Consider the following 21,660-nt stretch of genomic DNA (forward strand, 5'->3'; position numbering starts at 1 on the left):
TGATCCAGAAGAAGTTTGGGAGAATGTCATATGGTCAGATGAAACCAAAATATAACTTTTTGGTAAAAACTCAACTCGTCGTGTTTGGAGGACAAAGAATGCTGAGTTGCATCCAAAGAACACCATACCTACTGTGAAGCATGGGGGTGGAAACATCATGCTTTGGGGCTGTTTTTCTGCAAAGGGACCAGGACGACTGATCCGTGTAAAGGAAAGAATGAATAGGGCCATGTATCGTGAGATTTTGAGTGAAAACCTCCTTCCATCAGCAAGGGCATTGAAGATGAAACGTGGCTGGGTCTTTCAGTATGACAATGATCCCAAACACACCGCCCGGGCAACGAAGGAGTGGCTTCGTAAGAAGCATTTCAAGGTCCTGGAGTGGCCTAGCCAGTCTCCAGATCTCAACCCCATAGAAAATCTTTGGAGGGAGTTGAAAGTCTGTGTTGCCCAGCAACAGCCCCAAAACATCACTGCTCTAGAGGAGATCTGCATGGAGGAATGGGCCAAAATACCAGCAACAGTGTGTGAAAACCTTGTGAAGACTTACAGAAAACGTTTGCCCTCTGTCATTGCCAACAAAGGGTATATAACAAAGTATTGAGATAAACTTTTGTTATTGACCAAATACTTATTTTCCACCATAATTTGCAAATAAATTCATTAAAAATCCTACAATGTGATTTTCTGGATTTTTTTTCTCATTTTGTCTGTCATAGTTGAAGTGTATAGTTGAAGTTGAAGTTTGATGAAAATTACAGGCCTCTCATCTTTTTAAGTGGGAGAACTTGCACAATTGGTGGCTGACTAAATACTTTTTTGCCCCACTGTATATATACACACACACACACACACACACACCGGTATACATCATTTTAATAGCACGACACTGTAAAGATCATTATCCATCTTTAGAGTGTGAATTAGGCTGTTTGAGAAGGTTTGAATCCTAATCAACATGCTTACACATAGCTTGAAATACAATACCAACATAGCTACTGTAATAGGTCAAAGCTGTGTGCTGGAAAACTTTGGTAGGCATTGTGGTGCTCGTGTAAAATTGATTTCTTTTTCGGCTTCAGACCAATGCCTATTCTCACTTAAAACATTGTTTTTTATATATTATAGAAATGTATAAGATCATAACTATGTCATCATGTAACCACTTACCCGAGAGACAAAACAAGGTTTAGAGACTTACGTTTGACCCAGAGATGAACAGCAGAGGGAGAGGATGAGAAGGAGAGCTGCAAGGAGCTTTGAACACCCCATGTTGTCAGCAATGAAACCACTGTCCAGATGAAGTGCCTAGTCCCCTCTAATGTACTCAGTCAGTGTTAATTTTTAACTTGGAGTGAGGACCTAAGCTACGACTGTTTACCATAGCAAGGGAACAATGACCTGGACCAGACTGAGACAGACAGACAGAAACATGCACCCACAATTTTCAACAATTGCAAAAAAAAATATTACGTGTTCAAAAATGAAATCTGATGGATTCATTCTATCAACCACGTACTGCAAAAATGACTTTTGATTGTCAAAAAGTATAATCCCAAATCCAAATCCCCCAAATTATGCAGCAGCTCTATCTCTCTCACTAACACACACACACTGAAAAGTTAATTTTGTATGCTGGTAAACAGTTTATTTGACAACATAATTATATTTACAGTATAAGGCCTATTTGTAACTGGTTGCAATGTGGGTTTCACTAAGTTGAGTACAGTGTCATGATGTACTATGACACAGAAGTATTTATCCAATTTCCACAGTAGTATACATAATAAGATGCTTGTAAAACACAAAAGATAATTGTCACAACTGTCATTCACGCTGGCAAAATCCCTAATTATTTCTCGCAATACTTACTTGGGATAATGATTACAAGGACATGCCTCTTACCGTAAAACTATATTTTGGTTCTTGACCAAAGCAAAGTCCAAAGGCAATCGTTGTGTTTTGTCACATAATCAACTACCCAACAGGTCAAAGATGCCAGATTTCAATGAGATATTTGACTGAGCTGTCAACAAACCAAATCCTAATGTTGATTTGTAGTAAAAATTGAAACTGTTGCAGAAATTTGCTTCATATTCCTACAATACACATACAAACAAAATCACAAACTGAAAATAATTCACAACTTTTCACAACTTCTGCATGGGCTAAATAATATTTGAAGGAAGGAATTCCTCCGGGAAAAGAAAGATCAACTACCTTTAGATAGCATACTACAGTAAATGCACATTGAATATTAATAACAATAGCTTGCCAGCAGCATACCACCCTGCATACCACTGCTGGCTTGCTTCTGAAGCTAAGCAGGGTTGGTCCTGGTCAGCTCCTGGATGGGACACCAGATGCTGCTGGAAGTGGTGTTGGAGGGCCAGTAGCAGACACTCTTTAAAATGGGACACTGCCCTGTGTAGGGTGCCGTCTTTTGGATGGGACGTTAAATGGGTGTCCTGACTCTCTGAGGTCATTAAAGATCCCATGGCACATCGTAGGGGTGTTAACCCTGGTGTCCTGGCTAAATTCCCTATCTGGCCCTCAAACCATCACAGTCACCTAATAATCCCCAGTTTACAATTGGCTCATTCATCCCCCTCCTCTCCCCTGTAACTATTCCCCAGGTCGTTGCTGCAAATGAGAATGTGTTCTCAGTCAACTTACCTGGTAAAATACCGGATAAATATATATATTTTTAAATAGCTAAACAACCGTACTTTCTGAGCATGTGCTGCTTTATGGACACAATTTTATACATAGCTGCTGCTTCCCCCTCTTTCCTGTTCCCCTCACCTCCCATGGCAATGATCTCTTTGTCTGCTGTGAAAACTTTGACATGTTGTACAAACTTCTTAGTCTGTTCTAACTATAAACGACCTTTGTTGATAATAAACAACATGATTGACATATTGCACAGAGGTGGAACAGTAGGCTACTTATCTTTCATTCCATTTCCTACTTCTTCATGATCATTCTCATTATGTTTGTAAATATGTTGATTAGCGTTATTAAATGTTGATTGAATAAAAAATAAAGTGTTTGTTTTGTTATTTTGGTAAAGAACACCAAATAATTCATACCATCAGATTAATCAATTTCTTACTATTATTATACATTTTAGTCTTATAGAGGTATTATTAAAATAACTCACAAGTCAGGTCCTCTTAGAACACCATTTTGTCCAGGGCCATGCACAGACCGTTTGAGGGGCATGTGCTCAAAAAAAAAAAGGTTAATCGGAACTGCAACTGCGGTCACAAACTAGTTGAGCAATTATTACAAGAGGGGAAAGCCGCACAATCTGATGAGTGAAGTATTTAACAAAACTATTTTTGAACTGGAATAAATGCTGCACTTACCAACACAATTCCAATTCGCAATGGCCAACACATTTCCAGTCAAAATTGATTGTAAGAAATACTGGTAGCTACATCTGTAGCTACCATATAGACAACCCAACTACACTTTTTGACCTGAGACCTCCAAAAAGGAGTGGTACAAAACTTGCTACCCCCGCGCATGCATGTGCAAGTGTGCACACGCGAACATGCGCGCACAAATCACCGTGCAAATGTAGCCTGTCATTACAGCCATAAACGGTGAGACTTTCAAAAGGCAAGATAGACTAGATAAATAAACTGTGTTTTACAACTGCAAGTTATTTATGTTAGCAGTCACTATCAACTAGGGATATATCATGTCACTTTTCTGGTGTCCAGAGCAAGCAAAATCATATGACCTACTTGTAGCAGAGGTTGCAGGATCTGATGGAAAGCAGGTTCTGTCTGCACCGAGCCATCACTTTTGAGGGCAGCCTGCCTGAACAGTGCTCATTGCCAGCTGGGTAGCTCTGTTCTTCCTCACAAATATGTTCATCAATTTGCCATGTTACATCTTCATCCCATAATATTGAAGGCAGTGCAATTGTAGCTAACTGCTTATCTTTAGACATATTGCCACTTGCCAGTACACTCTTAGAAAAAAAGGAGCTATCTAGAACCTTTAAGGGTTCTTCGGCTGTCCCTGTAGGATAACCCTTTGAATAACTATTTTTGATCACAAAGGAACAGTTTGAAATTTACTAGGGGAAGGGGGCTGGGTACAACTCAAGGTACCCCCCCCCCAAAAAAGCACCCCCTCCTCAGCTTCAAAACTATTTGCATGACCCTCCCCTTGTACAGTAGTAAAAAGAGCACACCTTCCACCTCATAGAATTATTCAAAACAATGTTTAGGACCACAAATAATAATGACTGTAGCGACCGTGTGTTTACAAACGTGGTAATCGACTTGGGTTCGCCGAACAACACGGACGAGCTCACTCTCCCTGCCTGTTTCATTAGCCTAAACTACGATCAGAGCCAGCTGCAGACAACGAATAGCGAGAAGGAAATACAGATATCCATCTGTTTGTCACAGATACCATCAAATACAGTAGGGGCGTGGATCAGAAAACCAGTCAGTATCTGGTGTGACCGCCATTTGCCTCATTCAGCACGACACATGTCCTTCGCATAGAGTTGATCAGGCTGTTGATGGTGGCCTGTAGAATGTTGTCCCACTCCTCTTTAATGGTTGTGCGAAGTTTCTGGAAACTGGAACACGCTGACGTACACGTCGATCCAGACCATCCCAAACTTGCTCAATGGATGACATGTCTGTTGAATATGCAGGCCATGGAAGACCTGGGGACATTTTCAGCTTCCAAGAATTATGTACAGATCCTTATGACATGGGGTCGTGCATTATCATGCTGAAACATGAGGTGATGGCGGCTGATGAATTGCATGACTATGGGCCTCAGGATCTCGTCAAGGTATCTCTGTGCATTCAAATTGCCATAGAAAAAATGCAATTGCATTCGCTGTTCATAGCCTATGCCTGCCCATACCATAACTCCACCGCCACCGTGGGGCACTCAGTTCAGAGAGTTGACATCAGCAAACGGCTCGCCCACACAACGTCTGCCATTTGCCCGGTACCGTTGAAACTGGGATTCATTTGTGAAGAGAACACTTCTCCAGCGTGCCAGTGGCCATCGAAGTCAGTTACGATGCCGAACAGCAGTCAGGTCAAGACCCTGATGAGGACGACAAGCATGCAGAGGAGCTTCCCTGAGACGATTTCTGACAGTTTGTGCAGAAATTATGCAGTTGTGCAAACCCAGTTTCATCAGCTGTCCTGGTGGCTGGTCTCAGACGATCCCACAAGGGAAGAAGCCGGATGTGGAGGTCCTGGGCTGGCGTGGTTACACGTGGTCTGCAGTTGTGAGGCCGGTTGGACGTACTGCCTGATTCTCTACAATTACATACATTTTCTGGCAACAGCTCTGGTGGACATTCCTGCAGTCAGAATGCCAATTTTACACATTCCCTCAGAACATGAGACATCTGTGGCATTGTGTTGTTTGACAAAACTGCACATTTTAGATTGGCATTTTATTGTCCCCAGCACAAGGTGCACCTTTGTAATGATCATGCTGTTTAATCAGATTCTTGATTTGCTACATCTGTCAGGTGGATGGATTATCTTGGTAAAGGTGAAATGCTCACTAACAGGGATGTAAACAAAAAAATATGCTTTTTGTACGTATTGAACATTACTGGGATCTTTTATTTCAGCTCATGAAACATGGGACCAAGAATTTACATGTTGCGCTTATATTTTTGTTCAGTATAATTATTACAAATATATGCAACTCATTTTCCACCAGCAAGTTTCTGTGCCGATGCACCACACAACCAATAAATAAAGCGTACCGACTTCGGCCCTTCAATGTCATGTGTTGCGTTTTCAACACCACAATAAATAGACTATGTCAATCTCGACAAACAGAAAATACATCACTCCCTACGTAGTAGGCCTACCCAGTATCAAAGGCTTGGCTTGACAATCTCTGAATGTCATTCAACTTTTTGGTGTTTTGTAACATATGTCTTTTTCCATTTATCAAATGGCCGTTGCACAGTTTGGATTGACTGATTGATTTTATGTCTCAGTTAAAAAATACATATCTACACAGAGTACAAAGATTTTTTTAAGTGACCAGGATTGCACAATAATGTTGGGGACTAATTTCCATTATGGTCCCTATTTGTTTACATAAATACATATACAATTACATAGATACAGACATTATAGAGACAGACAAAAAAGGTTCTACAGTTCACACATTAGGATGCTTTTACATTATTTTTAAAAAGTGTTTATGGTTGGTATGGCTTTGGGTTGCTGTGGTAGTTTGTTACACTCAACAGCGCCGGTATATAGACATTTGTTCTTACCAGATAGAATCCTATATTGAAAACAGTGAATATTATAGTCTCTGGCTAGTCCTTGATAATTCTGTGGACCAGACCAAGTTGAATCAATACTACTCTTTTTTTCAATGATAGCCAGCCTAGCTGCTTAAAATGCTTGATATCCAGATGAGTATGAGGGGGGAGTTTAAGTACAATTCTTACAAGCTTGTTTTGTGGGTGTCTATAGCTAGGTTTCCATCGAATTGGTGACAGATTTTCATGTCACTATTCTAAAATTGGCATAAAAACCACAGTGCATTTTCCCATCAGAGTTGTGTTTCTATCAAATTGACTTGTTGTGGAGAAAAGTCAGTGCGTAAATACATAGTGGACATAAATTCCCATGTACCGTATCAAAAATAAAAGTTAAATGGGTTTCCATAGCATTTTCAACTCTAGGCCTACTGGTTCTGTCACAAAATGTTGTGCATAGGCATAGTGAAAGTATCAACTGTTGTATTGGCATGTGTGCTTGGGGGCTCCCGAGTGGCGCAGCGGTCTAAGGCACTGCATCGCAGTGCTAGTAGGCGTCATGACAGACCCGGGTTTGATCCCGGGCTGTATCACAACCAACCGTGATCGGGAGTCCCGTAGGGCGACGCACAATCGGCCCAGCGTTGTCCGGGTTAGGGGAGGGTTTGGCTGGGGTGGGGGGGGGCTTTACAAGTAGGCCGTCATTGTAAATAAGAATTTGTTCTTAACTGACATGCCTAGTTAAATTAAGGTTAAATAAATAAAAAAATTAAATAGCCAACAGCTTGCAGATACAGTGCGGTATACCCTACATGATGAGATTATTATGGACAAAAGTGCGAGATAATTTTTATTTGTCAAACAGCAGCCAAGCATAAAATCATCATGTTACCAGAATAAGACCCTTCACATTTATTGAAAGGAGCATCCAGTTCATCACTGTGCACTTTCACCACCCTGTGAAGTTCATCCTAACTTATTTAATCTATAGCCTAATAAATTGCATGCTTTCATATCATGTCGTGACATTTTGATATGTCTAAATCCAACGTGTCGTTGGAGTTATTAAATTTACCACAGATTTGTCATTGGTGTTACCATCATTGGTGTTACTAATCTTGCTCATAATGGTAGAAATGACTTAGAGTAATTCAGCTGCCATATTAGTTGATTTAGAACAGAGATGGGCAACTAGCGACCTATCACTTTTGTAGACCCGTGGACCAATTTGACACATTTTATTTGATTCAATAATAATAGAATACACAAGGTGCAATTTCGAAATTCGGTTGTGCATCAGCAGTTACTCAATCAGCCCATGTCAGCAAAACATTTTTAGATTGTAAATTAGTCTTGCGGCCAAGCTATCTAAACTTGTAGTAAGCATGGCAGAATTACCGACAGGGGTGGGGCCCATTGATCATCAGTTATCATATTAAAAACTGCAAACATTTGTCTCCAACTGATGGCAAAATGTGTAGAATTGCAGGAAATTAGCTGTAAAACTGCTAAACTTTCTCTATGCCCCATGACCAAGTGTGCAGAATTGGAAATTAACTTTAAAACTGAATAATTTTCTCTTCCCTGTCATTACCCAAGAACGCAAGGTAACTGAACTAAATGACAAACTGAAATGGTCCACCCACACAGACAGGAGGCTGAATAAATTTTACTTGTCACCTAAAACCCTCACAAACCTTTACAGATGAACAATTGAGAGCATCCTGTCGTGCTGCATCACCGCCTGGTACGGCAACTGCACCTCCCACAACTGCAGGGCTCTCCAGAGGGAGGTGCGGTCTGCACAACGCATCATTGGGGGCAAACTACCTGCCCTCCAGGACACCTACAGCACCCGATGTCACAGGAAGGCCAAAAAGATAATCAAGGACAACAACCACCTGAGCCACTGCCTGTTCACCCCGCTATCATCCAGAAGGTGAGGTCAGTACAGGTGCATCAAAGCTGGGACTGAGAGACTGAAAAACAGCTTATATCTCAAGGCCATCAAACTGTAAAATAGCCATCAGTAGCACAGAGAGGCTGCTGCCTACATACACAGACTTGAAATCATTGGCCACTTTAACAAATGGAACACTAGTCACATTTAATAATGTCACTTTAATAATGTTTACATATCTTGCATTACTCATCTCACATGTATATACTGTATTCTATACTATCTACTGTATCTTAGTCTATGCCGCTTTGATAATGCTCGTCCATATATTTATATATTCTTAATTCCATTCCATTACTTAGATGTGTGTTTAAGGTATTTGTTGTGAAATTGTTAGATATTACTTGTTAGATATTACTGCACTGTCTGAACTAGAAGCACAAGCATTTCGCTACACCCGCAAGAACATCTACTAAACACGTGTATGTGACCAATAAAATTTGATTTGATTTGATGAGGAGGGGGCTGCTAAAATGTTTTTCTCGCAAGGTGGAGGGGGGAGTATGGATGTAGGTATGCAGACCCACGAACCACTGTGGCTCCTCATGATGAGTTCCGGATATTTGTGGCCCCCACCCCCATCAAAGTTGCCCATCCCTGATTTAGAATGAGAAGATGTACCCACATAGATTGAAATAAGAAATGAAAAATGTATTGGATTAAAAAAAATATGCCATGCCCAAAAGCCACTGTAATCTAAAAATGACACACATAACATCATTGTCACAACTGTCATCTCCACTGGCAAAATTCATAATCATTTCTCGGAACACTTGACTGGGTTGAAAATTAACCAGGACATGCCCCTTACCGTAAAACTATCTTTTGGGTCTTGACCAAAGTAAAGTCCAAAGACAATCATTGTGTTTTGATGCATAACCAACTACACAACAGGTCAAAGACAGCAGATTTTCATTAGATATTTGACTGAACTGTCAACAAACACATTTGAACTAAACCAAATCCTGTTAATTTGTAGTAAAAATCTAAACCATTGCAGACATAAATTTCATATTCCTACAATAAACATACAAACAAAATCACATTGACTGAAAATAATGAACTACTCTTCACATTTCACAACTTCTGCAGGGGCACAACTTCTACATTCTATTTGAATTGTTGATATAGGCCTACTGTATTTAGCATGTATGTATGCAAGTTACACATATGATTATCAGTCAACAAATTTTAAAGGCTCATAATTAGTTTCATTTTTTTTTTCTCCCAGGTGCTCCTTGAGGAACTTCTGCATTCGGAATAGGTTAATGTGGTAATCTCTAGTAGTTGCAGTTGAAAGAGGCTTTGGGATATTATTACCCATACACAGGTCCTTAACCCCCCAGCTGATCACACCCACCTAAGACAAAATAAGTTGATTACTTTAATAATATACAGACAGTGAATTGTTATTTTAACGTGGCCAAGTTTAACTCCCCAAAACACATTCAAAGGAATAGTAGTACATCAAAAATTGAGACTTTGAACTACAAAGGCCTTAAAACATCTAGAGAGGTTCAACATTTCAAGAGAAACCTAATTCTGCACATTTCACGAGAATGTCACCGGTGCGATTTACTGTTTATCTTGATACAACCAGCACCATGCTGATAAAAGAAACATAGTATTTATACGTGGAAGTATAGGTTATATAATGTACACTCACCTGAATCCGACGTTTTAGATTTTTCAGATACAGGGCGCCACCAGAGTCACCTTTAAATGCACACATACTGTACATGTAATACAATGTCATATAGCCTACGTGTATTTGCACACTGCCAGGTGAGACACCATACATGTAAATGACCATTCATAAATATTACACAGCTATGGGATGTGCTAGAAAATATAAAAATGACTGTATGCAGAAGTTTCCTGTAATACTGTGTTTAGTTTGCATAGTGATACATTTCCTTGATACATTGATTGAATGTACCTTTGCAGGCAATGTCCTCAACTTTGTCATCTGTCCCTCCTGTACACAGGAAGTTCTTAGTCACAGCCTCCTTGTAGTTTTTAATGCCCTCAGCTTCCTCTGCATCCTTAATACAGCTCTCCCTCTGTGAAAAAGGAACAGAGACTGTCAGAGTTCACAGAACCCATCATTGTGGTATTCACGCCGTAACTCTTATTCTTATAGCCCATGGACAAATCAGATTGTGGAATTGTTTAAAGTACTTTCCAGACTTACTACTACTTGTATTAGCAAGTAGACCATCCTCACCGGCAGATGCTTACAAGTTTATGAATAAAAAGTAACTATATGTTTTTGGGTGAAAGTGTGTAAGCCTAGACACTGCATAAACATTGCTATGGCATGTTTGATTGAATTCCAGCCTGCTCATGGCCATCTCAAAGCAAAATTCGAAAAATCTGTTTGAATCTGCTGGCGAGACGGTTTTCACACAAACATTCTCACCTTTTCTTTCAATTTGATTTGAACATCCTTCTCGTACATCTGACCCTTCCACTCAGACATGAATCTGGCAGGTACAGAATTCTGATTCAATAGGAATTCCTCTGGGCAAAGAAAGATCAACTACCATTAGATAGCATACTACAGTAAATGCACATTGAATATTAATAACGATAGCTAAACAACCGTACTTTCTGAGCATGTGCTGCTTTATGGACACAATTTTATAGATGCTGATCCCTCTTTTCTGTTCCCCTCATCTCCCATGGCAATGATCTCTTTGTCTGCTGTAAAAACTTTGACATGTTGTACAAATTTCTTAGTCTGTTCTAACTATAAACGACCTTTGTTGATAATAAACAACATGATTGACATATTGCACAGAGGTGGAACAGTAGGCTACTCTGGCGAATTTCAATGATGTGCTGTCCATCAAATAGTGCAGTGTTGCTTGGTCACTGAGAAGCGAACTAACAATTGTATGTTATTTATTGTTAAATCGCAGATTGTTCTGCCCCAATGCAATTTGCAGACAGGGCTGGGCTACATGTAGGTATTGTTGGGGAGTAATGTAATCTGTTTACAAAAAAACCTGTAACTGTAATTGTTACGTTACCAGCAAAAATATTTTAATCAGATTACAGATACTTTTGAAAAAGTATATGATTACTTCTTGGATTACTTTTAAATTCAGAAAGGATTTTTGCGGAAAAAATACATTATGCAACCTTTGTTTTCTCAATGACATTCAATTCAGTGTTAAAAAAAGGTGCACTTTTAAGTTTGTTCCACTTGAAACCACTATGATGACACAGCAAATGCGTTTGATGGATCCTTTTTGTGTTCTTCTAATGCCTCTTTAGGGGAAAGTAATCCAAGGGTAACTGAAACTAATCAGATTACATTACTAGTTTGGGTAATCCAAAAGTTACTGATTAGAATGTGTGTCAGGTAACTGGTAACTGTAACGGATTATATTAGAAAGTACAAATCCTGCATGTAGGCTAGTTTAGGTTGTTATGTAAGAAAAATGCAGAGTAACAGGGCACACAACCCAAAGAAGGATTAAGGAGCCCCCAACACTGAGGAGAGGAAAAGAGCACAGAGGAAACTCAACAGGGCTATACTCAGCCTTGTCTCAGGGTGGTAAGTTGGTGGTTGAAGATATCCCTCTAGTGGTGTGGGGACTGTGCTTTGGCAAAGTGGGTGGGGTTATATCCTGCCTGTTTGGCCCTGTCCGACGATACCCCTGGACAGGGTCTCCCGGGACAGTGTCTCCCGACCCCTCCTGTCTCAGCCTCCAGTATTTATGCTGCAGTAGTTTATGTGTCGGGGGGCTAGGGTCAGTCTGTTATATCTGGAGTATTTCTCCTGTCTTATCCGGTGTCCTGTGTGAATTTAAGTATGCTTTCTCTCTTTCTCTTTTTTTCCCTCTTTCTTTCTTTCTCCCGGAGGACCTGAGCCCTAGGACCATGCCTCAGGACTACCTGGCCTGATGACTCCTTGCTGTCCCCAGTCCACCTGGCCATGCTGCTGCTCCAGTTTCAACTGTTCTGCCTGCGGCTATGGTACCCTGACCTGTTCACCGGACGTGCTACCTGTCCCAGACCTGCTATTTTCAACTCTCTAGAGACAGCAGGAGCGGTAGAGATACTTTGAATGATCGGCTATGAAAAGCCAACTGACATTTACTCCTGAGGTGCTTACCTGTTGCACCCTCGACAACCACTGTGATTATTATTATTTGACCCTGCTGGTCATCTATGAACATTTGAACATCTTGGCCATGTTCTGTTATAATCTCCACCCAGCACAGCCAGAAGAGGACTGGCCACCCCTCATAGCCTGATTAGTCTCTAGGTTTCTTCCTAGGTTATGGCCTTTCTAGGGAGTTTTTCCTAGCCACCGTGCTTCTACACCTGCATTGCTTGCGGTTTGGGGTTTTAGGCTGGGTTTCTGTACAGCACTTTGTGACATCAGCTGATGTAAGTAGGGCTTTATAAATACATTTGATTGATTGTCCTAAAGCCACTCCTGCGTTGTCTTGGATGTGTGCTCAGGGCTGTTGTCCTGTTGGGAGGTGAACCTTAACCCCAGTCGGAAGTCTGAGCGCTCTGGAGCAGGATTTCATCAAGGATTTCTCTGTACTTTGTTCCATTCACCTTTCCCTCGATCCTGACTAGTCTCCCAGTCCCTGCCGCTGAAAAACATCCCCACCACCATGCTTCACCGTAGGGATGGTGCCAGGTTTCCTCCAGACGTGACACTTGGAATTCAGGCCAAAGAGTTCAGAGAATATCCAATCAATGTTATTATTAATGTTGGATCGAGAAATTTGGATAGGATGGAAGAAATTATATAGTAATAAAACCGGCAAAAGAGGTAACGTAAACCAGGGAAAAAACGCAATATCGTCCCATGTGCCCAATAAAAAACATCACACAACCCTTCCCAAAGTAAAAACAAAAGTTAGACAATCCTCCCCTATTTTGGACCACCCCTGCCCCAAGTAAATTTCGATCCGTCCCTAATCTGAATATGTGAGCCTGCTTTTGCATGCCAATGCTGATGACTGGTCATTGGTCAAAAATCAAGACCCCCAATAATTTAAAGATGATAGGAAAGGTTAAAAACAGTGTAAGTAAAATGAGAAACAAGAAGTGGGGGGGAGGGTGAGCAGGAGCTATGTAAAAAAAATTGTGCGTAAAGAAACACATGCGCAGAATGTTATACTATGGTTGTTTGGCTATGGGAAAGAGGCGTACTAAACATCTATGGTGGACAATAATATGCATTGTAAACAATAAGATTTGGAAGACAAAAATATTTTTTGTCCCCTCAAACATTGTTTAAACAACTAAAAACAGAAATAAAAAGAAGAAGCAGGTCAACAAGTTGTCCATTGACACTATTAAATATGTAAATCATGTTAAGTATCCTAATAATGAACCCCATGTATTGATGTGAAAACAGATTTGTATTTATACGAATTAATCTATTTATAAAAAAAAAAAAAAGGTTAAGAGGTGTCCTGGGGGACGGGACGGTTCAATATGGTTGCGCACCCTCTGCTTATTGATAATTGGCGCTAGAAATCGTTTCTGCTCATATTTTGTGTGCTTATGTTTGGGTAGTTATGACACACTTACATTCATTAGATAAATGATGTCACTCACCTTGCGCCTTACAGGTTGTTGATGTATGGAGACCTGACGCACGGATGGAGGATACAGTACAAGGAATACAGATGGGCCTGCAAAATACAGCTACATTTCTCAGAGTTGTCCTCTGTCCTCATAAACCATGCCATATTTTGGGCTTGCCATGTCCTGACTTACCTGATATATTTAGACCTTTTGACATCACTATTCAACTTCAAGAGTGCCACATCGTAGTCATAAAACTCTGAAACCCCCTTATCCTTCTTCTTAAAGACATCATATTCTGGATGAATTATAGGTTTCTGCTCCAACGTCATATCTGAATCAACAGACAAATATGATCTTATTTTTTAATCAGGTGTTTGCCTCACACCTGACCATGTGCTGAAATCAAGGCATCAGAGAATAAGCTACAATTGAATTTAACAAATGCATTACAATGAATTATCAAATCAAATCTAATTTTATTTGTCACATGCGCGGAATACAACAGGTGTAAAACTTACTGTGAAATGCTTACTTACAAGCCCTTAACCAACAATGCAGTTCAAGAAATAGTTACAAAATATTTTTTACAAATCTATTCAATCAAAAAGTAACACAAGAAATGTACATAACAATAACGAGGCTATATACAGGGGGTACCGGTACCGAGTCAATATGTGGGGTTACAGGTTAGTCGAGGTAATTTGTAAAGTGACTATGCATAGATAATAAACAGAGTGTAGCAGCAGTGTAAAAACAAATTGAGGAGGGGGGAGGGGATCAATGTAAATAGTCCGGGTGGCCATTTGATTAGTTGCTCAGCAGTTTTCTGGCTTGGGGGTAAAAGCTGTTAAGGAGCCTTTTGGTCCTAGACTTGGCGCTCTGGTACCGCTTGCCGTGCGGTAGCATTGAGAAATGTCTATGACTTGGGTGACTGGAGTCTTTGACAACTTTTGGGGCCTTCCTCTGACACCGCCTAGTATATACAGTAGGTCTTGAATGTCAGGAAACTTTGCCCCAGTGATGTACTGGGTCATACGCACTACCCTCTGTTACACCTTACGGTCAGATGCCGAGCAGTTGCCATACCAGGCGGTGATGCAACCGGTCAGGATGCTCTCGATGGTGCAGCTGTAGAACTTTTTGAGGGTCTGGGGACTTATGCCAAATCTTTTCAGTCTTCTGAGGGGAAAAAGGTGTTGTTGTGCCCTCTTTACAACTGTCTTGGTGTGTTTGGACCATGATAGTTTGTTGGTGATGTGGACACCAAGGACCTTGAAACTCTCGACCCGCACCCCTATAGCCCGTCGATTATGGGGGCCTGTTCGGCCCCTCCTTTGCCTATAGTCCACAATCAGCTCCTTTGTCTTGCTCACATTGAGAGAGAGGTTGTTGTCCTGGCACCAGGTCTCTGACCTCCTCCCTATAGACTGTCTCGTTGTTGTCGGTGATCAGGCCTACCACTGTTGTGTCGTCAGAAAAATTAATGATGGTGTTGGAGTCATGCTTGGGCACGCAGTCGTGGGTGAACAGGGAGTACAGGAGGGGACTAAGCACGCACCACTGAGGGGCCCCAGTGTTGAGGATCAGCGTGGCAGATGTGTTGTTGCCTACCCTTACCCCCTGTCAGGCCTGTCAGGAAGTCCAGGATCCAGTTGCAGAGGGAGGTGTTTAGTCCCAGGGTCCTTAGCTTAGTGATAAGCTTTGTGGGCACTATGGTGTTGAACACTGAGCTGTAGTCAATGAAAATAATTCTCACATAGGTGTTCCTTTTGTCCAGGTGGGAAAGGGCAGTGTGGAGTGTGATTGAGATTGTGTCATCTGTGGATCTGTTGGTGCGGTATGCGACTTGGGAGTGGGTCTAGGGTTTCTGGCATGATGGTGTTGATGTGAGCCATAACCAGCCATTCAAAGCACTACAGACGTGAGTGCTTCGCGGGCGGTAATAATTTAGGCAGGTTACCTTCGCTTTCTTGGGCACAGGGACGATGGTCTGTTTGAAACATGTAGGTATTACAGACGCGGCCAGGGAGAGGTTGACAATATCAGTTTAGACACTTGCCAGTTGGTCCGCGCATGCTTTGAGTACACGGCCAGGTAATCCGTCTGGCACCGCAGCTTTGTGAATGTTGACCTGTTTATGGGGTCTTGCTCACATCGGCTACGGAGAGCGGGATCCCACAGTCGTCCGGAACAGCTGGTGCTCTCATGCATGCTTCAGTGTTGCTTGCCTCGAAGCAAGCATAAAAGGCATTTAGCTCGTCTGGTAGGCTTGCGTCACTGGGCAGCTCGCGGCTGGGTTTTCCTTTGTAGTCCGTAATAGTTCTCAAGCCCTGCCACATCCGACGAGCGTCAAAGCCATTCAATCTCAGTCCTTTACTGACGCTTGGCCTGTTTGATGGTTCACCTGACAGCATAGCAGGCTTTCTTATCAGCATCCGGAAGCGGCAGTAGCCTTTAGCTCAGTGCGGATGTTGCCTGCAATCCATGACTTCTGGTTGGGAAATGTACATATGATCACTGTGGGGACAACGTCGTCAATGCACTTATTGATGAAGCCGGTGACTGAGGTGGTATACTCCTCAATGCCAATGGATGAATCCCGGAACATATTCCAGCCTGCGCTAAAAAAACAGTCCTGTAGCGTAGCATCTGCGTCATCTGACAACTTCCGTATTAAGCGAGTCACTGGTACTTCCTGCTTTAGTTTTTGCTTGTAAGCAGGAATCAGGAGGATAGAATTATGGTCAGATTTGCCATATAGAGGGCGAGGGAAAGCTTTGTATGCATCTCTGTGTGTGGAATAAAGGTGGTCTAGAGTTTTTCTTCCTCTGGTTGCACATGTGATGCTGGTAAAACGGATTTAAGTTTGCCTGCATTAAAGTCCCCGGCCACTAGGAGCGCTGCTTCTGGATGAGCATTTTCTTGTCTGCTTATGGCCTTATACAGCTCGTTGAGTGCGGTCTTAGTGCCAGCATCGGTTGTGGTGGTAAATAGACAGCTACGAATAATATAATATAATATAAACTCTCTTGGTAGATAATGTGGTCTTCAGCTTTTCATGAGGTATTCTACCTCAGGAAAGCAATACCTCAAGACTTTTTTAATATTAGACATCGCGCACCAGCAGTTATTGACCAACAGAAACTTACAGTCCCGCCCCCATCGCCTTACCAGACGTAGCTGCTCTGTCCTGCCGAAACACAGAGAAGGCAGCCAGCTCTATATTATCCGCATCGTCGTTCAGCCAAGTATCAGTGAAACATAAGATATTACAGTTTTTAATGTCCCGTTGGTAGGATAGTCAATGTTAGATCGTCCAGTTTGTTTTCCAATGATTGCACGTTGTCCAATAAATTCAGAGGGTAGTGGTGGTTTACCTACTCGTCTGCAAATTCTTACAAGGCACCCCGCCCTCCTCCCCCCTTTTCTCTGTCTTTTCTTCACGCTGATGACGGGAATTTGGTCCTTGTCTCGACAAAGCAGTTTATCCTCCGCGTCGGACTCATTAAAGAAAAAATATTTGTCCAGTTTGAGGAGAGTAACCGCTGTACTGATGTCCAGAAGCTCTTTTCGGTCATAAGAGATGGTAGCAACAACATTATGTACAAAATGAGTTTACAGCAATGCGAAAAAAAAAAAAAAAATAGCACAGTTGGTTAGGAGCCTGTAAAACGGCAGCCCTCCCCTCCGGCACCATTATTGAATTGTACATTGTACACATTGCCCAGAGAAGTTCAGAGAAGAACAGTACCTTCCTGGTCAGAGACCTTCACTTTAATCATATCTATCTGCTTCTCCCTGAAACAGTGAGCAGCTGTAAGGACAAATCTAGGTGTAACAAGGGCACCCATGCAAGAGCTATGCTCATTTCCGACCTGAATGGAAGAAGGAGAAATAGATAAATACTGTAGCATGCCTACACAGTAGCTGCATAGTAGTTCCTCTTTCATGTAAAATGTTTCTCTAAGATCTATTTGTTGTTAATTGACTCACCAAGACAGAGATTGTGACTACCCAAGGGTATTCTTGCCGTTTGGATGTAGTGGAATCATCACCATCGCGGTCCCAGGATAGACCACACAGGTTTACACTGTTACTCTCATCTATAGAGAAGCAGAGAGAGAAAAAACACACCTATGATCATGTACAACAATGTGCACTAATTAAATTTGTACACACTACATGAACACCCATGCAATCCTACACTGACCTATAATCATCTTGAACAAGGATGTCAGTTTGGTGTCATCCCTTAGTTTGTAGAAATGCTTTTCTGAACTCTTCTTCGACACCAACTTGTTGATTTCCTCCTCGTTCATTTCTGCCCCCACACCGAAAACATAAATATCTGAAAGAAAAGCGACAGACAGCTTATGATATCTACGACACGTGTCCTTCACCTCTTATTTCCTGTGTGTTGATCTTTTTTTAAATTTCTCCTTGAGTTTAAGTATTCACATTGGTTGAGTTCCTGCCCGACTACATTGCACCCAGCAAACAGAGGATGTCCTAAGGACATTTGGCCATGTTCCCATGAGGTCCCTTTTAGGTATTCAGAGAGAAGTTATCCCACTGTTATCCCATCCATTCTGAGAATGTTCTAGGAACATTAAAACATTAAATTAACCTTGGGACCATAAATGGACGCTCAGTACAGGTCCCGGTTTGGTCGCAGAATAACGTTATAATAAGTCCACTAGGGAACGTTACAAATAGGTTCCTATTTGGTTCTGACAAGACGTTGTCCTTGAGACATTCAATGACCACAAGGGGACATTGCAGACAGGTCATGGCTTGTTACAGATGGAACTTTACTTAAGGTTGTGGCATGACCATTAGGGAATATTACAAAAAGATCCCCAGGAGGTTCCAATAGGACATTATATTCAGGATATTCAGAAAACACAAGGTGACATCCAGTACAGGTCCTGGTTTCCTTTCGATAGAATGTCACAATAAGGTCTTTGAATGAGCCTTAGGGAACAACCCTGTTTGGCTCTGACAGAACGTTCTTCTCATGACATTCAACGACCACACAAGCATGTTCCATGCATGTCCTAGTTTGCTTACACCGGGACGTTGTGTCATGGTCCCCAAGAGGGTTATGTTCCAGACATGTCATCAAGGACATTTTTATAGGGGCCTCCCAAGTGGCGCAGTGGACTAAGGCTGCATCACAGTGCTAGCTGTGCCACTCGAGATTCTGGGTTTGAGTCCAGGCTCTGTCGCATCCTGGCGCGACTGGGAGACCCATGGGGCAGCGCACAATTTGCCCAGCGTCGTCAGGGTTAGGGGAGGGTTTGGCCGCAGGGATGTCCTTGTCCCATCGCGCACTAGCGACTCCTGTGGCAGACTGGCAGACAGTGCACGCTGACACGGTCGCCAGGTGTACGGTGTTTCCCCCGACACATTGGTGCGGCTGGCTTCCGGGTCAAGTGGGCATTGTGTCAAGAAGCAGTGCGGCTTGGTTGGGCTGTGTTTCGGAGGACGCACTGCTCTCGATCTTCGCCTCTCCTGAGTCCGTACGGGAGTTGCAGTGATGAGACAAGACTGTAACTACCAATTGGATACCATGAAAATTGGGGCGAAAAAGGGGTAAAAAATGTTTTATTAAAATAAAAAAGGACGTTTTTGAACGTTCTCAGGACACTCTGTACCAGTCCTCAGGATGTCAAATGATGGTCACAGGGGAACATTCTCTGGAAGATTTTTGTCTAGTTCCCTGTAAGTTACCAGGATATCACTAAAGACCATGTCAGGTCTTTTTGGGGCATTCTCAGGACATTAATTTGACTAATCATTAGGACATTGCATGATGGTCCCAAGGGAACGTTCTCTTGGGGACCATTGCCTAGTTCCCTGTAAGTTACCAGGACGTCACTGAGTTGCGTATAATCACTAGTTGTATATAATGTATGCAAACTTTGTTTAAACTCCACTGTCTGTATTGTCTCTTTATGTTGTTAATCAGTAGCAGCACCATATCACCAAGTAAAATTTGAGGATGTGTAAATGTTATTGGCGACCAAAGGGGATTCTGAGGTGTCAGGACTTTTTTAGGACGTTCTCAGGACAGTAACTTGACTAGTCATTAGGACGTTGCGTGATGGTCCTAAGGAAACGTTCTCTAGAGGACCTTTGTCTAGTTCCCTGTAAGTTACCAGGACGTCACTGAGGACTATGTCTGGACCTTTTCAAGATGTTTCCAGAACATTTGTTTTATAAGTAAAATAATGACATGGGATGGGGGGGTTAAGGTAAGCGGGACGCTGTTCAGCAAAAATAGTGTACAAAAGTTAATTACAAAATTATTACATTTGACATGATCACTTTTAATGTACTGACTTTTCAATATGACCCCACTTGGGATTTTAACTCACAACCTCTGGATTTGGAGTACACTGATGTTTCTGCGGAACCACTGGGTCTGTAGCATTCTCAGAAGTCACATACACATTTATTACCTAGAACACATTTCTGCAGCAAAAGAGTGCCATCCGCATTGCTAAATCAGTTAATCTGACTATTCTCTAATCATTGAACAATTTGAGGCTTTTCTGAATATTATGTATTATGTTGGTGGGGTATATTACTCTGTTTTAATGTTACTCCTGAATCACTATGATAAATTGAAAAGCTTTTCACAAGTAGTATTTTTAACAGAGCTCAGATTTACTTTGAAGTGCAAAAGTGTAGCAAAACAGGTGTAGCAGGAAGATCTGAATGCCGTGAACCAAGAAGTTGTGAGTTCAAATCCCAGGTGAAGACGTGTTGAATAATAATAGTGCATAAATTAACATTCACAATGTAATCATGTATGTAAATTATGTCAGTTGAAAACACTATGTTAAAAGCACTGTGTGCGTGGCTGTCCCTAACCTTGCCAACAGACAAAGAGCTCTGAATGGATCAGTGGTTCACCAATCAGGGCCTTGATGGACTCGGAAACAGTAACAAGTGGTGATGTGTAATGGAAGTAGGGTGTGCTTGCACAGATACAATGGTATCCAAAATTATTAACCTTTGATAAAGATGAGCAATAACGACTGATGAAAGCCATTGTAGGCCGAAACTTTTGATCTTTTAACCTCGCTCAAATAATAAAATCTAGCTTTATTTATAAGGCAAATTTCAGACATGAAATGCAACACAAAGTGCGCCATTTAAAAAATAAAATAAATAAAAAATAATGCAATAGATAATTACATATTTACAACACAACAAACATTAGAGGGTAAAAACAAAACAAGAACAATACAAACTGAATCACTGAAAAGCACCCTAAGGAAAAGCAAAGCTAAAAAGTTTTAAATAAGTCCACAGTTTCAGCTCAGGTTCTCTGGCAGGCTATTCCAGAGGCTGGGGGCATAATAATTAAAGGCTACCTCTCCACGCCTCCTGGTAGGCTTTGGGATAGTTAAACGGCCAGAGAACCTGAGGGACCTACAGGGTACATAACTTAAAAGCATGTTTGACATGTATCGTGGATTGATTTAAAAACCAATTGAAGAATCTTAAAATGTACTCTTAAAACCGGTGTAAAATGTGCTCTCCGTCTGGTCTTGGTCAGTACCCATGCTGCAGCATTCGGTATGTTTTGCAGTTGACCAATGGCTTTCTTGGGTAGACCAGACAGGAGAGCATTACAGTAGTCAAGCCAGCTTGTAATAAAAGCATGGATTAGTCTCTCTGTATCAGCCTGAGAGAGAAACGTCCACACCTTTGCAATGTTCCTCAGGCGGTAAAAAGCTATTTTGGTCACGTTCCTAGTGTGATTTGAAATTGAATTCAGAATAGAAAATAACACCTAGGTGTTGTATCTTTATTGCCCGTGAATTAAAATGTG

At 41.7% G+C, this 21,660-nt stretch overlaps 2 protein-coding genes across 7 annotated transcripts in view; both read right to left on the bottom strand.

The window, feature by feature from the left end:
• LOC120056079 (complement C3-like) overlaps nt 1-1,330 on the bottom strand; it is a 55,320-nt gene extending 53,990 nt beyond the window's left edge. For all 4 annotated transcript variants that reach the window (XR_005477739.1, XR_005477738.1, XM_039004231.1 and 1 more), the window contains exon 1: nt 1,202-1,330. Coding sequence is in view for 2 of the 4 variants with exons in the window: in XM_039004231.1 (XP_038860159.1) it covers nt 1,202-1,272 (71 nt within the window). In the remaining 2 variants the exon portion in view is untranslated. The remainder of the gene's footprint in view (nt 1-1,201) is intronic.
• Nucleotides 1,331-8,876: 7,546 nt separating this feature from the next.
• The window catches only part of LOC120056081 (complement factor B-like), a 45,478-nt gene continuing 32,694 nt past the window's right edge, over nt 8,877-21,660 (bottom strand). For all 3 annotated transcript variants that reach the window (XM_039004237.1, XM_039004236.1, XM_039004235.1), the window contains exons 10-18: nt 18,025-18,162; nt 17,808-17,917; nt 17,566-17,689; nt 14,004-14,145; nt 13,842-13,918; nt 10,669-10,769; nt 10,186-10,309; nt 9,913-9,962; nt 8,877-9,606 (exon numbers count right to left, since the gene is read on the bottom strand). In XM_039004237.1, the coding sequence (XP_038860165.1) occupies nt 9,424-9,606; nt 9,913-9,962; nt 10,186-10,309; nt 10,669-10,769; nt 13,842-13,918; nt 14,004-14,145; nt 17,566-17,689; nt 17,808-17,917; nt 18,025-18,162 (1,049 nt within the window). In that variant the 3' untranslated portion in view covers nt 8,877-9,423. The remainder of the gene's footprint in view (nt 9,607-9,912; nt 9,963-10,185; nt 10,310-10,668; nt 10,770-13,841; nt 13,919-14,003; nt 14,146-17,565; nt 17,690-17,807; nt 17,918-18,024; nt 18,163-21,660) is intronic.

The sequence above is a fragment of the Salvelinus namaycush genome, chromosome 11 (assembly GCF_016432855.1).
Source record: "Salvelinus namaycush isolate Seneca chromosome 11, SaNama_1.0, whole genome shotgun sequence".
Taxonomy (NCBI): domain Eukaryota; kingdom Metazoa; phylum Chordata; class Actinopteri; order Salmoniformes; family Salmonidae; genus Salvelinus; species Salvelinus namaycush.